Here is a 16,043-nt window from a genome sequence, read left to right as displayed (position 1 = left end):
ACAGGAGACACCAAAACGAACGTCCCCCAACATGCCTGACGTCAGCACGCACTAAACCCGTTTATCCAATAAGGTTTAACGATGGTATATTTGCTTTTTATTTCCTTTATCATTGTGCAATTATTATTTTTTTGTTCAGTCATATTATATGCAATAACGTTTGTGAAGTTTTAAAATTAATATTTCGTCTTTAATTCTTAAAATATCATTTTTAATGGTAACTGTGCGGTCACATGGGGGCGCCAAAAGTACGAGTTTACCCACATCTTAATCAATGGGCCAAAGATTGTAAATGAGAAAGATGATTCCTTCTATAAAAATGGATCACATTGACCACAATGAGCAAAAAAAACCTTAATTATTTCAGATTCTTTTGCAAAAAAAAGAAAAAAAAAGCACTTGTGTTTTACACACTTTGTACTTGCAACAGCACCTATTACTATGGCTACAATAAAAACATTTATCTTTATCATTTGTATTAGGGTAAACAAAGAGACAACAACAGCTGAAAGGAAAATAATCTTCAAATATCATAAGGGATTTGGTTCTGTTTCATCTGGATGTTTTCTGTTTGTCTCTTTTGGCACTCTTAGTATAAAATGAATTTAACACTAAGACATAATCATCAAATTATACCAGTTCGCAGCCCTTAGTAGTCTTTTTAAACATTTACAGAATATTGCAATACAAACCTAACAGATTATATAATTAAATTTAACACAGTGAATAAATTCATTTTACATTAACCCCACAACTGGCTTTTTGAAAGCAATACTCAAAAATATCCCCAACAGCCCATTTTGCTGAATTCTCATCATGAATAATGAACACTTGATTAGTCAATGCTGTATAGACACTACGTCAGTAAAATGCTGAGTTTAGAAAAGGTGTGCATTTTCTAGGCACAGAAAATCAAACTAAATTGCAAAATCAATCATCTTACAAACTTGACCTACAGAAACTAAAAGTATGGATATCTACGACATAAGATATGAATTTCGCAAACTATGTTACCGAAGCAAATCACAGCACTGGAATGAGGGTTTTGGATACTTTGGATGGGAAATTATTGAGCTTCTGACAACACAGTCAGGCAAAACAACATCACCATGATGACAAATGTATTGGTAACCAGCGAAAGAGATGCTGCACTGCTGTCTCCAGAAAATCATCTCATGAAATACTATTCAACCTCCAGCTAAAAGTTTTGGATGGTTGAATGAATGAATGAATGTAAACTTTATTCAGAACATGAGAAAACATAAAAACAATACACAAGTAAAAATAGTCAAAACAACAAAAAAATAAATAAAACAATGTTACCATGTCCGAAAAGAGTAGAAAGAAGCATGTGTTTATTTAATCCTACCCCTTCTCCCTTCTCCTATATTGTGTACCAACACCTCATGAATATACATTTACATATTTAAACAAGTGACTAAATGATCTGTGCAAACACCTGGTGATTATCAAAGCCCTTCATCCTCCCTGTATCCTGAAAACCATATTTTTGTACCGCTGTTTGAACTGGGTCATGCTTGGACGTTGCTTGAGCTCCGCACCCAAACTGTTCCAAAACTTCACTCCACATATGGAAATGGTAAATGTTTTTAGTGTTGTGCGGACACAAAGATGTTTTAAATTGTTCTCCCCTCTCAAATTATAATCCCCATCTCTGTTAAAAAAAAACAATTTTTGAATATTTCCAGGAAGCATGTAGTTTTTTTGCTTTGTACATAGTTTGTTCTGTTTGAAAGTGGAACCAGATCAGTACATTTTAATGTTTTGGATTTTAATTAGCTTTGTACGACGGAGTATTAGGGCCAAACTAAGACAAAAAAAAAATGGAAATTACGAAAATAAAGTCATAATAATGTGAGAATAAAGTCATAGAATTACCAGAATAAAGTCATAATAATATGAGAATAAAGTCGTAATATTACGACAATAAAGTCGTAATATTACGAGAATAAAGTCGTAATATATAATATAATATATAAATATAAGACAACAAGATGCTCAATATTCCTCATTTTAACACAGGGAGAAGAAGACTGCTCTTCCTGTTAGAGTTCTCATAAATTACCACTTTATTCTCGTTATATTACGACTTTATTCTCGTAAATTACCACTTTATTCTCATAAATTACCACTTTATTCTTGTAATATTACGACTTTATTCTCATAAATTACCACTTTATTCTTGTAATAGGCTATTACGACTTTATTCTCGTAATATTACGACTTTATTCTCGTAATGTTACGACTTTATTCTCGTAATATTACGACTTTATTCTCATATTATTATGACTTTATTCTCATAAATTACCACTTTATTCTTGTAATAGGCTATTACGACTTTATTCTCGTAATATTACGACTTTTTTCTCGTAATATTACGACTTTATTCTCGTAATATTACGACTTTATTCTCGTAATATTACGACTTTATTCTCGTAAATTACCACTTTATTCTCATAAATTACCACTTTATTCTTGTAATATTACGACTTTATTCTCATAAATTACCACTTTATTCTTGTAATAGGCTATTACGACTTTATTCTCGTTATATTACGACTTTATTCTTGTAATGTTACGACTTTATTCTCGTAATATTACAATTTTATTCTCATATTATTATGACTTTATTCTCATAAATTACCACTTTATTTCTTGTAATAGGCTATTACGACTTTATTCTCGTAATATTACGACTTTATTCTCGTAATATTACGACTTTATTCTCGCAACATTATGACTTTATTCTCGTAATTTCATTTTTTTTGTCTTAGTTTGGCCCTAATACTCCGTCGTAGCTTTGAACTTAAAGGTGAGTTTTTTTTTTTAACAAATACCATTGAGTGTAGAAATAAAAAAGAGTCGGTGGTCTCCTCTCGAGTTGTGCTGTGGTGCTGATGAGGGAGGATGAGGGAGGATGAGGGAGGATGAGGGAGGATGCGATGGTCGCTACTCCAGCAGGCCCCGCCCCCTCTGAAGGAGCAGCGGTGAGAGTGATGCAGCCCGGGCACAGACCGGACCACTTTGGATTATACTCCTGATTTACAAGTCTCCATATGTTCTCCACACCTCAATTGCACGGCGTAATTTGATGGCAATTTTGGCGACAACAAGGAAAAAAGAAAAAGAAAAAAAAAACCTTAAATAGTTCCTTTTTTTGTATTGATAGAAGGCTATTTGGTGCCATATGTCTTTGGTGATTTTGGAAACCAAAAACTCGTAGTTGCCCATTCTTCCAAATGCTTCGCCTACCAATCTCGCCTTGCTCGTGGACAAAGTCTGTTGTTTCAACCTGCGTCCAGATGCGTTAAAAGAACCAGTTTCACACGGGATACATTTTATTTCTTTTTTTAAATTACCATTATTCTTGAAATTCGTCTTTATCTCCTGAAAGCGCATCCACTGTTTTTCTTTCACAATGGCTGATGCCAACGCTGAATGCAATATCAAGGTGTTGTGTCGATTTCGTCCGCTAAACAAATCCGAAATTGTCCGCGGAGATAAGTTCATCCCAATATTTCAAGGAGGAGACGCTGTCATCCTTGGGGTAAGTTATTTCTAACGATTCTTTTCTTTTTTTGGCGGATTTCCATGCAGTCGCCCGGACGGACGCTGGGGTTTTACACTTATCATGTTCCACTCACGTCAGATTCCGGCCAGACTGAGCCTAAAGGCTCCTGACAGGGATCAAACTAGTATAGCCTCTATCAATACTATTGATATTACAATTTGCATGCTGCGACATTCAGTTTTTATGCTGTTGCTCTTAAAAGGACAGCAAGGCTTCCCAAAATCTAACAGTGTTAAGTCTAAGGAAAGAAAATATATCAAATATAATGGATCTTTCAAAGTATTTGAAAATGAATTCACAGGATTTGTTTTTTCCCCCTTCAGTCCAAAGTCACCAAACTTCACAGCACTTGAAAAAAACATTTTTTACACCCTACAAATAAAAAAGAAAAAAAGAAAACACCCTTCTTTATCTCTGAAACCCATCTGGTCCCCACCGTTGTGATCCCAGTGAGCCTAATCATTTGTCCATTCTTGGCACTGCTGTGTTTTTGGTGTGTTACCTGTTCTTCTAATTGATCCCCCTTGCTGGTGCATGTTTCAGTTTCGCCTATGATGCTCTGGTGAATTATCGGGTAATGAGAGTCATAATTATGCACTGCATGTTGCTTCTGATCAGTAAATGGATTTTGGCTTTGTTTCAGTGCGAACTGAACAGCAACTGATGACGAGTAATCAATGCTTCTGAGCAGGAATGGGAATAAACCAAGATGAAAAATGTGTATGAGTGTCTGAAGGATGTGCACCTGAGTCTGAGGTTAAAAGTGAGACTGTGATCCCCCCACCAGTGACATTTAAGCAACAGTAATTGAATGCAGAGGGGGAATTAAGGTATTCAAAATGCTAAGCATGCACCTGTGAAGCAAAGGCTAACACATAAGTACACATATATCTGAAAATGCATCAGTGTGTCTGCAGAAATGGAGATGCATGCGCATTGTGAAATATTTGCATTGGGTACATTCATTTTGAAACATGTAGGACCCAGTTTTCATCATAATGCACACACACACACACACACACTCACACACACACACACACACACACACACACACACACACACACACACACACACACACACACACTGGAATCCACACCCTTTTGGCCTATGGGTGGACTTCAAGTGATGATTGGGACAGAAAATCCCCACTGGCTTACTCAGTCCTCCGTCTCTCTCTCTCTCTCTATCTCTATCTCTCTCTCTCACACACGCACACACACACACACACACACACACACACACACACACACACACACACACACACACACACACACACACACACACACACACACACACACACACTAAAATGCAGCACAGCTTGGTGGAGTAGATGTCCCTGTCTGACTGTTTTGCATATCTTTGTTGTAACAGGACGTCTCCAACAGACTGACTTATCGTTATGTTATATTTGAATGAAATATTCAAATCACATTATTCAGACGATTTTTATCGGATGGGAGTTTAACGTAAAAGCTTGAAATCATAAATTCCTGCGTCGGTCTTGGCAACTGTTTTTAAATCTATATTGAGGACTCTGGGGAATAGCAAAAGAGAATCAATTCAAAGTGTTCTTTCTTATAGATAATGAAGTTATTATAATTTAAGTTTAGATTTTAAATACTGCATAATGCATTGGGGGAAAGAAAGATATTGATTTATGTGTCAGTCTTACGAAATGCCTCCTGATGGTGACATTTGAAACAGTTTGCATGGAGACGAAGAATCACAACACACGGTTAAGTGCGATTTCTCACAGGAAAGAAGTCTGCATTGTTTCCTGTCAGCATGTGAAGCAGCACGAGACACACGCAGACAGGTCCCTCCCAATATTTCCAGTCATTTCATGCACAACAAGTGTAATAACAAAAGCCTGAGTGCTGTTTTCAACTTTAAGGATGTAATTGCTTTGGAGGCGGGTGCTGCGTGTCAGAGGTCTTCAGATGGGGAGATGCATTCAGGGTTTGTATTCTCCTTCTTTAGTGTTTCTCTGGCATAAAGAAGATGCAGAGGAGCATCGTCTTCTGAGATTTGAAATGTAGTCACTAGGAATGGGTGATATTTTACCGTTCACGATATACCGGCAAAATAATTCCCCACGGTAAGAATTTGTCATCTTGCGGTAAAAATGATAAATTCCCGTTGATGACATTTTTGTGTAAAGCCGGATTTAAGGAAGGAAGGAAGGAAGGAAGGAAGGAAGGAAGGAAGGAAGGAAGGAAGGAAGGAAGGAAGGAAGGAAGGAAGGAAGGAAGGAAGGAAGGAAGGAAGGAAGGAAGGAAGGAAGGAACGAAGGAAGGAAGGAAGGAAGGAAGATGGAGGAAGGAAGGAAATGAGCCTGAAAGAAAGAAAGAAAGAAAGAAAGAAAGAAATGAGCCTGAAAGAAAGAAAGAAAGAAAGAAAGAAAGAAAGAAAGAAAGAAAGAAATGAGCCTGAAAGAAAGAAAGAAAGAAAGAAAGAAAGAAAGAAAGAAAGAAAGAAAGAAATGAGCCTGAAAGAAAGAAAGAAAGAAAAAAGAAAGAAATGAGCCTGAAAGAAAGAAAGAAAGAAAGAAAGAAAGAAAGAAAGAAAGAAAAAAGAAAGAAAGAAAGAAATGAGCCTGAAAGAAAGAAAGAAAGAAAAAAGAAAGAAAGAAAGAAATGAGCCTGAAAGAAAGAAAGAAAGAAAGAAAGAAAGAAAGAAAGAAATGAGCCTGAAAGAAAGAAAGAAAGAAAAAAGAAAGAAAGAAAGAAATGAGCCTGAAAGAAAGAAAGAAAGAAAGAAAGAAAGAAAAAAGAAAGAAAGAAAGAAAGAAAGAAAAAAAAAGAAGAAAGAAAGAAAGAAAGAAAGAAAGAAAGAAAGAAAGAAAGAAAGAAAGAAAGAAAGAAAGAAAGAAAGAAAGAAAGAAAGAAAGAGAGATAAATTCCCATTGGTGTAGTTTAGTAGTATTTAGTATTATTTTAGAGCAGTGTTTTGGCTCCAAAGACTGAATGTGGTGATAGATTTATAGTTACAAAGGTGGAGTTGAATTGGTATTTTTTTATCGTCATTTTTATGGTTATCGGGATAAATGCCAGAAATTATCGTGATACATTTTTTAGTCCATACCATCCATCCCTAGTAGTCACTTTGGATCAAGAGGGAAGCTGGTCAAGAAGGAAGCAGCAGTTTGTAGAGGCAGTAAGAGCAGGTCAGTGTTCAGGTGGAGGATGCTGACGAAGTGAAGCGTGAGCCGCGCCGACGGCACCGCGCTCGTCTGCTCCAAGAAACATCCTTCAGGAACTTCTTAACTAACTCAGGCAATTATTTCAGTTGTTGATTGATGGTTTGGCTGTGACTTGGTGACAGGTGGGAAGAGATTTGAAGGGGTTAAAGATAGATACAATTAAATGGGTTGAAGGAAGAGCCTTGGGCTCTAAACACACAAACAAACAGGCAGAAGTGGAAACAGAACAAGCATTTTTGTTATGAGAACCTAACCTTTTAATTTGACTTTACAACCTGCAACAAACTTTAAAAATTGTTCTGCACAGCGAGGTAATGGCGCAAACAAAACACAGCCCGAGTGAAATCGCAATGTGTTAGTGACCGATATTTACTTTGTTGTGCATTCATCTTTTCAAGGGTGTCAATTGATACACTGTAAGAAAAGCCCGTAGAAATTACCGTAAAAAACTGTGAAATAGCAACGGTGAAGGACCGTAAATGTTACAGATGAAAATCTTTGTTGACATTGTGTCAGTTTGTCTGTCTAACTGGTAATAACTCATTTAATTAAGAAATTACTCAAAGAATTCAATGATAGTATGTAGATCTTTATTTCACAACAAAACGCCGCTATTAATAATACAAAATATATTACACAACACACAATCTTTCAATAAAATAGGCAGAAAAATTCAGTCAAATTACTGTCTTATAATGAGGCTTTTACCGATTAAGAAATACCTTTATTTTGATGTTTTCCAGTGAATTTAATGGGATTAGATGTAAAATAAGCAATGGCTGCAGGTAAATTGTACAGGAGAAAATAGCTTTAATAAAGGCATAGTCATGCTAATTTGGCTGAAAATGGATGTTGAATTTACCAGTTTTGTACGTAAATTGTATAATGTTATTTTGTAAAGGATTACAGTTTAAACTTGTAAAATTTACAGGTTGTTCTGTACTGTCCTGTATCTTTTACAGTATTATTCTGGCAACCACAGCTGCCAGTTTATTTCCGTAAAAACAGCGTTTTTTTTCTTACAGTGTAGAGCTCAGGTGGCTCTGACACTTTAAAACACTTTGGCAACAAATGCTTTGCAGACTCAGGAAGAAATCAGCTTCCCTATACTACAACTGCAACAAATCAAAGAAAATGGACTAATAGTCAAATTTGGGAGTCAGCAGCGTACGCCAGTCACCCCGACTTCAGTCAGTCACTTTCCGTTTTGTGGATTGACCGAGTCATGACTCTCAAACCAAACTGCAAATCCGTACAACCTTTTAAAAAGCATAACTTTTAACAAGTTTGTTCCACAAATGAAGTGAGATCAACCCAGGACATGTACCATGAGTGAGCAACCCCAAATGAATTTCAGGTCTGTGTGCTGCAGGTTTGAAGAATGTGCGTTTGATTTCAGGTTTCTCATTCCGTTCACGATTTGCAGATGAGTTTTGATCGGAAACTCTTTTGCAGGAATTAGTGTTCTTATTGCCACATTTATAAAACCATGCATACGCTTTTCTTTTATCAATCTCAGCCATGAAAGTTTGTGCAAGACTATAATTTCTCTCCTCATTTGCATTCAATAATGTATGCAGGCACTCCATTTCTTTACCATGTGAATACAAAATGCAAATGCATCACATCTAACTAGAAATAATTTTGAACTTGAGACGCTCATCATAGAAGCAGAAAAAGAAAATAGTTCATGAATTCAGCTTATGAGTTCTGAACATTACTTACATCCAGCTTTACATAATGTTATGGAGATGATAATCTGCTGTGAGAGTGTCCAGTTTCCGTCCAGCAGAAGTGAGGTATCATTAATATTCAGTGTGAGTTGAGGTTTCTGATACATTTCCAGTGTTTGGTTCTCCACCAACTCCTTTGCACTAATTGCATCTTAGTGTTCATCGTAATGGCCAGCTGGGTCTGTCTGCTGTTTGACTCTGGGCGAGTGCATTGGACCTTGTGAACAGGAGGCTTTACTTGAGTTACATTTGGTGCATTCAGTCCTAAGACAGCAAATCTGAAATGTAATAGACTTTTTAAAAAACATTATGAGTGAGGAATAGGGCTGGGGATCGATTTAAATATCAAGAATCGATTCGATTCTGATTCTTAAGATTCAGAATCGATTATCCCACTTTGATTCGATCCGATTCGATTCCGATATTGATTGGGTTAGTGTTATTAAAACTGTTTTTTGAGCTGTTGCATTAATTATATGACGGTAGTTCTGCAACATACTAATACTAGTATTATATTGAGATTAAACAGCAAGTATTGGCAGCTAATGATGCTGTAAGGACCAATCAGCTCCCAGAATGCTGATAGAACTGCTTTCAGAAACATCGTTGAGTAGAATTATCAATTTATCCCATTTCCCATTGATGAGAATTTGGTTTTTAGCATTTTATGCAAATGTAACCCCAAGACAGTATATAAAGCAAAGAAATATAGACAATTTATGCAATTATAACTGAAAACTTTAATGTTTTCATACTTTCAACATATCTAAAAGACAAAAACATGGCACTAGTTATTCTCGTGTCCAACAAAACAATCCTTTTTTGGGCATAAACAAAAAAATACCAAAAGTTGTAATGGTGGGAAAAAAAATAAATTAAAAATTAAAAAAAAAAAAAAAAAAAAGGAATTAATATGAGAATCGATTTAGAATTGGAAAATCGATCTTTTCAACACAGGCCTAGTGAGGAATCAATGTAACCTATCTGTTGCTGCGTGGTAAAATACATTTTGCCGGTCAGGCTTCTCGTCATTCTTTAAATATCTTTCAGAAATAAACACATTTTTTTGTGTGATGCAAAACTAATCTGTGCATTTAGATACAGAGTGTGCATGTGTGTGTGTGTGTGTGTGTGTGTGTGTGTGTGCTTTTTTCATTCTGCAAACTGACCATGGTCTGACTGTGGCATGTGTGACTGTAATAATTTTTCTGTGTCTACTCCTCCAAGGCTCAGCCTTTGTGTTTGCTTCACAGTGGAGTGACACAGCTGTCTCTAGTATTTCACTGTGGGCAATAATGCAGTGTCACGAGGGCCATATTGTCCCTCCTAATCTTCTGGCAGGCAAAAACGACCGCCACGATGAATCACGCAAACAGTTTTACTAATAAATTATTGCGGCGTCAGGAAAACATGGAATGTTGCTCTTACGTGTTCTCCAGCGGTGACACATTTATGTCACATGCTGTCTCCATGTGATTTCTCATCAGGTTAGCTGATGCGTGTGAGAATGATATGGGTTTTATTCTCACTGGCATCATACTAGTCGCAGTATAAGGTAATAAGTTTCAAGTCTGCGTGTAATGCCTTGCATATTTCTTGTGTACAGCGTTGCAGTGTTGCTTTAAGAACCTCGTCTCCTGGAGGATAAACAGCATCATCGTCATTGTCCAAAATGAGAAATGGGTTACTTGGCTGTGATTTTTGAAAATTGTTATCATTTTAATGAGCAAGAGGAAGAACTTCTTCAGTGGATGCTCCTTGCAGACTCTCTCAAACTACAGGTCAATGTATCTTTGCGATTCTGCGTCCGTTTTTATCTTGGGCCCGTGCTTTCAAGATTGGAGATACATTTTAATGAGCCAGCTTCAGCGCAGACTTGGCTTCATTTATTTAGATTCAGATATTTTTAGCTTGTCTCCTGTGGTGTCTCAGTGAATGTGTATGCAGTATATGTTGAATGGACTTACCTCCGCATTGATCCCTGGCTTTGCATCATACGCTGCTTGATTTATTTCTGTTTTTATTGACTGGGATGAATGAAAAAAAAAAAGCCAATGAAGTGGATCCATCCACACGTGCTTGTGACCCCCATTTGAAATACGCACGATATAGATTTATTGATTCTCCTGTCTTTTGCACTCCATTTATAATTCTATGGATTATCATTCAATGACTCTGGGCTCCAGTACATGCTTGCAGCTCAGCTCTCAGTGGCTTTGGCTTCTCTCATTCCACATGAAGTTGCTTATTCTTTCTTGAATGTTTTTCTGAGTCCTGTGTGCAGGGGCGTCAATTGGGTATGAAGGTACGGCAGCCGCCACACCTCGGCTTCAAGGGAAAATGTAAATGTTTGTTTTTTAAATACATTTATGGAATTACTCTGTGTCTATTTGTATTGATTATTCTATTACTTAATACATATAGAATAACTACAAATGCAAATCAGAGCAACATGATCGATTTCACTAGTTATTTTACACTGCAAAAACTGAAAATCTTAACAAGAATATTTGTCTTATTTCTAGTTAAAATGTCTAATTTTTAGTCAAAAAAAATCTCATTACATTTAAGACAAGACTCAAAAACAGCCATTTTCACCTGTAGATTTCCACTTAAAATAAGTGGAAAAATCTGCCAGTGGAACAACATTTTTTTGCTTGTAATGAGAAGATAAATCTTGTCCCACTGGCAGATTTTTCTACTTATTTCAAGTAAAAATTTACTTGAAACAGGTGAAAATGGTCAAATAAGTTATTTTTCTGGTGATGATTGGAGATTTTTTGGCTAAAAGTTAGACATTTTAACTAGAAATAAGACAAATATTCCTGGTAATATTTTGAGTTTTTGCAGTGAGCGAGACTGCATTTGAAAAAGTTCCAGTTTTCTTGACCACACAGATAAGCTCCATAGCAGACTTCTGTGATGAGTATTTGCTGGACGTGTTGATTGATACTCTAGTTAAGTTCTGGGACTCGTAACCTTGCCATACCTTAGCTTCCACTGAATTGACGCCACTGCCTGTGTGAAGAAATAGAGGCTTCATGGTGTGTTACTCCAGAAAATGGGCGTCATGCAATTAAAAATGAACCTGATTATCCATTAGGAACCAATTAGTTTCTTGGATGTCTATGATTTCTGATGCTGCATCGTCTCCACCATCATCAGCCGAGAGCTGACTCGATTACATGCTGAGATGGAAAATAGGAGGAGAAAACAGCTGCTGTTGAAACAAACTGTTGACAGCGCGTGTCGGGTATAGTGTAACTCATCTACCTGTCTCCTGTCTTTTATTTATCGTTTCTCTGAAGCCGTTTCTCCTCAAAGATTGGTTATTGCAATAGTTGATGTAATAGCTTAAACTGTCTGCAAAATAAAGAGAAGCACAAATGAAGGTCCAAGGGATCCCTTGCCCTTGCGCACACATTAGTGCTCTACTTCCATCACCGCAGTGCACACACCATTTCCAATTAGGCAGTGTAAAGGGATTGATGTGAAGGGTCAGAATCTGCTCTCATTCCTCCTGGTGGTTGCCAGCTTCAGAGATCACACCTCCTCTTCTCCCCTCTCTTGCCATTTTTGTCGTTTCCTGCTTTACGGTATTTTGCTCTGTGTAAATCTGTGTTTCATGGTGGGATGATCCTGCTCCTCATTTCCTAATGAGTCAGCAGCGTTTTTTGGAAGGATGAGGGTAGAGAGGAAGCTCACGCTCATCTGTCATGATATTCATTTTGGTTGAGCCCGCTTGGAGTTTTTTAATGGTGTCAAACGGGGAAGCGTCTTGTCAGTCCGGAGCCGGGATGGAAAGTGATCAAGCAACTTTGGTGAAGTTTTTTCTTCTCGCTGCCTTGATATGATGTATAAAATAAGATTTGAATGCTTTCATCAATTAAGGAGTCCCAATTGTAATACCTTCTACTACAGCAAAACTTGACCTATTTTATAATATTGAAGACATCAACTGCCTAAGCACTGCCAGCTCTCGTGGTTTTTTTTTAACGTTAACATTTTACAGACACCAATTTGCAGAGCAGCCATGATCACGGACAAGAAATAGCTCCGAGCTTATTTTTATTTTTTGCTCAATGTGCATGTGTGTCATGGTTAGATAAGCTTGTGCTGGCTCTTCAACACTGCTCCTTTCCAGTCCTGCCCCTTTATGGCAGAAGCATGCTGTGCCTACATCAGGCTTTTAGCCCTGGGGAGTGTAATGGACCATCCTCTCCCCATTAGCCATGGCCCCGCCCTGGGTGCTGCCCGGTTACTGTGTCTGCCCTCGGCGTCTCTGGGCAGCGCGTCGTATGTCTGACAGCACATGCTCATGCACGTGTTTGCATATGACAAGACTAGTTACTACCAAATTAGTGCAGCAAGGAAATCTCAAGGATGTGAATCTTAGTACTGTGAAAAATTAGGGCTGGGGATCGATTCAAATATCAAGAATCGATTCGATTCTGATTCTTAAGATTCAGAATCGATTATCAAGATTTGATTCGATCCGATTCGATTCTGATATTGATGTGGGTTAGTGTTATTAAAACAGTTTTTTGAGTTGTTGCATGAATTATATGACTGTAGTTATGCAAAATATTACTACTAGTATTATATTGAGATTAAACAGCAAGTATTGCAGCTAATGATGCTGTAAGGACCAATCAGCTCCCAGAATGCTGATAGAACTGTTTTCAGAAACATCATGTGGGTCAGAATTACCAAACAGATCCAGGGAGGAAACAGAGACGGATGAAATCGGTTTTATTTTTTCCCACATTCCGCTTTTATTTGTTCCATTTTCGGTCTATTTTGGTTTTTAATTTTTGAGCATTTGGTTTTTAGCATTTTATGCAAATGTAACCCCAAGACAGTATATAAAGTAATGAAATATAGACAATTTATGCAATTATAACCTAACACTTTAATGTTTTCATACCTTTAAACATATTTAAAGGCAAAAACATGACACCAGTTATTCTCGTGTCCAACAAAACATTCCTTTTTTGGGGATAAACAAAAAAATAACCAAAAGTTGTAATGTAATGATGAAAAAAAATACATAAATAAATAAAATTAAATTTAAAAAAACCCAAACCCCCCCCCCCCAAAAAATAAAAAATAAAAAAAAAATCGATCTTTAGACATATGAATCGATTTTTAGGAATTAAAATGAGAATCGATTTAGAATTTGGAAATCGATTTTTTCAACACAGGCCTAATCTGAACAACCAGGACTTCTGTTTCCTTCAGTTGAGAACTGTTCAGGTCATTGAAGTGATATCGGAGAGCACCTACACTGACTCCAAATCTGTTTTTCTCCTCTCTTTTCCCATGAGAACTGTGCTTTAAAGCATATTTTTTTTCCTTAGCCCTTTTTCATCTATGTTAATCTAATTTGCCCTGATTTTTGAATTTCAATCAAGCAATCTTTGATGAAAGGGGCTTGGAAAATGTTAGCAAACATACATCTCAGGCTTAATGTAATCTTTGCGTGTCCATGGATTGGCCGCCTTAGCCCCGACTTTTAAAAAGCACTTTGCTTGAGGCTGCAGTCTTGAGATGCTCTTTGTGGCTCCCAGTGGGTACGTCTATAATCTCAGCACACCAATTTTTCTGCTCCTTCACTCATCTTGTAGAGCTTCAAATTAATTACTTCCATGCAAACTTATTCCAATTTTGTCTTTTTCTGGAGGCCTTTCGGCATACCAATCAGCTTGCCGAACAGCTTTGCTATAACTGGGTTGAAGTTTTAACCCATTTAAAAAAAGAAATACCCATTGTGTAGCTCAGTGGTTCTCAAATGGGGGTACGCGTACCCCTGGGGGTACGTGAAGGCACTCCAGGGGGTATGTGAGATTTTAAAATATACATATATTTAAAAAGTAGCATCCATGCAAAAATCCTTTAAAAATAAATATTGAATAAATAATTGAGGAAAATATAAGTCTAAATCAGGGGTGTCAAACTCATTTCACATCGGGGGCCACATCCGGCCTCGGTAGATGTCAAGTGGGCCGGACCATTAAAATTATACCATACATGCTATATTATAGCATGTATGGAAGTCACACTCAAAATATCATGTCTTTCCTTTGTTTTGGTGTAAAAAAGTGCAAGAACACGAGGAAAATGTTGAAATTCAATGAACATTCCTTTTACAAAACATTTCATGAAACACCTCATTTTTCCTTAGACAAATGTGCAATTTACTTTTATCATTCACATATATGCATTGCAACTTATCCCACTGATTGTGCAAAGGCACAAAACTTTAACAATTAATTGGTATTGAAAAATATAGTAATGCACTTTAAGATTAAATGAGATTTATAAAGAAGCAGATGGCGCATTGATACCGCTGTTGTCTTCTACTGTGATCGAAACAGTTCTCCCCCTAGCGAATAATGCATGAATTGCATCTTATTAAAAATTTGAATTCCATGTCTTTTATGCATTTTTTCACTTTTAAATTATCCCGCGGGCCTGATCGAACCTCCTCGGGGGCCGGTTCCGGCCCGCGGGCCGTATGTTTGACACCCCTGGTCTAAATTCATAAAATGAATTCTATCTTCAGGAGTAGGCTATTCAACTTATTATCCTAAAACCGGAGAGTATCCCCCACACCAGGATGGTTCCACCTAACCTGTCAAATGCCACCTGGCTTCACCTGTCAATTAGGGCTGTTCGATTAATCGATTTTAAATCGTAATCGCGATTATGTAATTAGAACGATGTTAAAACGTGAAACTCGTGAAATCGATTTTTCACTTTTTTTTTTTTTTTTTTTTTTTACCTTGTCTGCACACATATTAATGATTGATACCATATTAATGGTTGATGGAAATACCTCTCAATACCTGCGACAAGTGCCCCATCGGAGAGGCTCTTTAGTGTAGGAGGGGGCGTTGTAACATGCCACCGGGCATCCCTCAAGCCAGATGCGGTAGACCGGCTCGTGTTCCTTGCAAAAAACTTGCAAATGTGAATAGCAAATGTAATGACTGACATTACACACCTCTACCTCCTTCATGGGTTGCATTATTATTTAGCATGCAAAGACCCAGTTTAGTTTAATTAGAAAATGTCTTGTTTTATTTAATTGGAAATATAACTTACTGTATGTTTGCAAGTGCTGATTTGCTGAATTTATTTTTCAGAGATAAATGTTTTTTTATTTTATTATATTTTTTAAAACTTTTTTCAACTTATTTTACAGAGTTTTGCACTTTATTCATTCATTTTTGGTTTAATAAGAGCAAAGTTTGCACTTAAAGCCCAATGGGGCAAATGTTCAATAAAAAAACTGCATATTTGAAATCATTTCTTTGCCTTTTGTCAATTCACAAAATAATCGTAATCGTAATCGAAAATCGGATTTTGAGAGAAAAAAATCGAGATTTTATTTTTGGGCAAAATCAGCCCTACTGTCAATCACTTGGACCAACGATGGAGTCGTGGTTGAAGCATAGCAGCAATATTTTCATGTTTAATAAATCAGTTACTGATGGCACAGTGCTCTGTTTTA

At 36.9% G+C, this 16,043-nt stretch overlaps 1 protein-coding gene across 2 annotated transcripts in view; it reads left to right on the top strand.

The window, feature by feature from the left end:
• Window positions 1-3,052: 3,052 nt before the first annotated feature.
• Window positions 3,053-16,043, top strand: part of kif5ab (kinesin family member 5A, b) — a 135,333-nt gene continuing 122,342 nt past the window's right edge. For both annotated transcript variants that reach the window (XM_061726710.1, XM_061726709.1), the window contains exon 1: window positions 3,053-3,568. In XM_061726710.1, the coding sequence (XP_061582694.1) occupies window positions 3,440-3,568 (129 nt within the window). In that variant the 5' untranslated portion in view covers window positions 3,053-3,439. The remainder of the gene's footprint in view (window positions 3,569-16,043) is intronic.

Source organism: Cololabis saira, chromosome 8 (assembly GCF_033807715.1).
Source record: "Cololabis saira isolate AMF1-May2022 chromosome 8, fColSai1.1, whole genome shotgun sequence".
NCBI lineage: Eukaryota > Metazoa > Chordata > Actinopteri > Beloniformes > Belonidae > Cololabis > Cololabis saira.
This window is presented reverse-complemented; position numbering and strand designations above follow the sequence as displayed.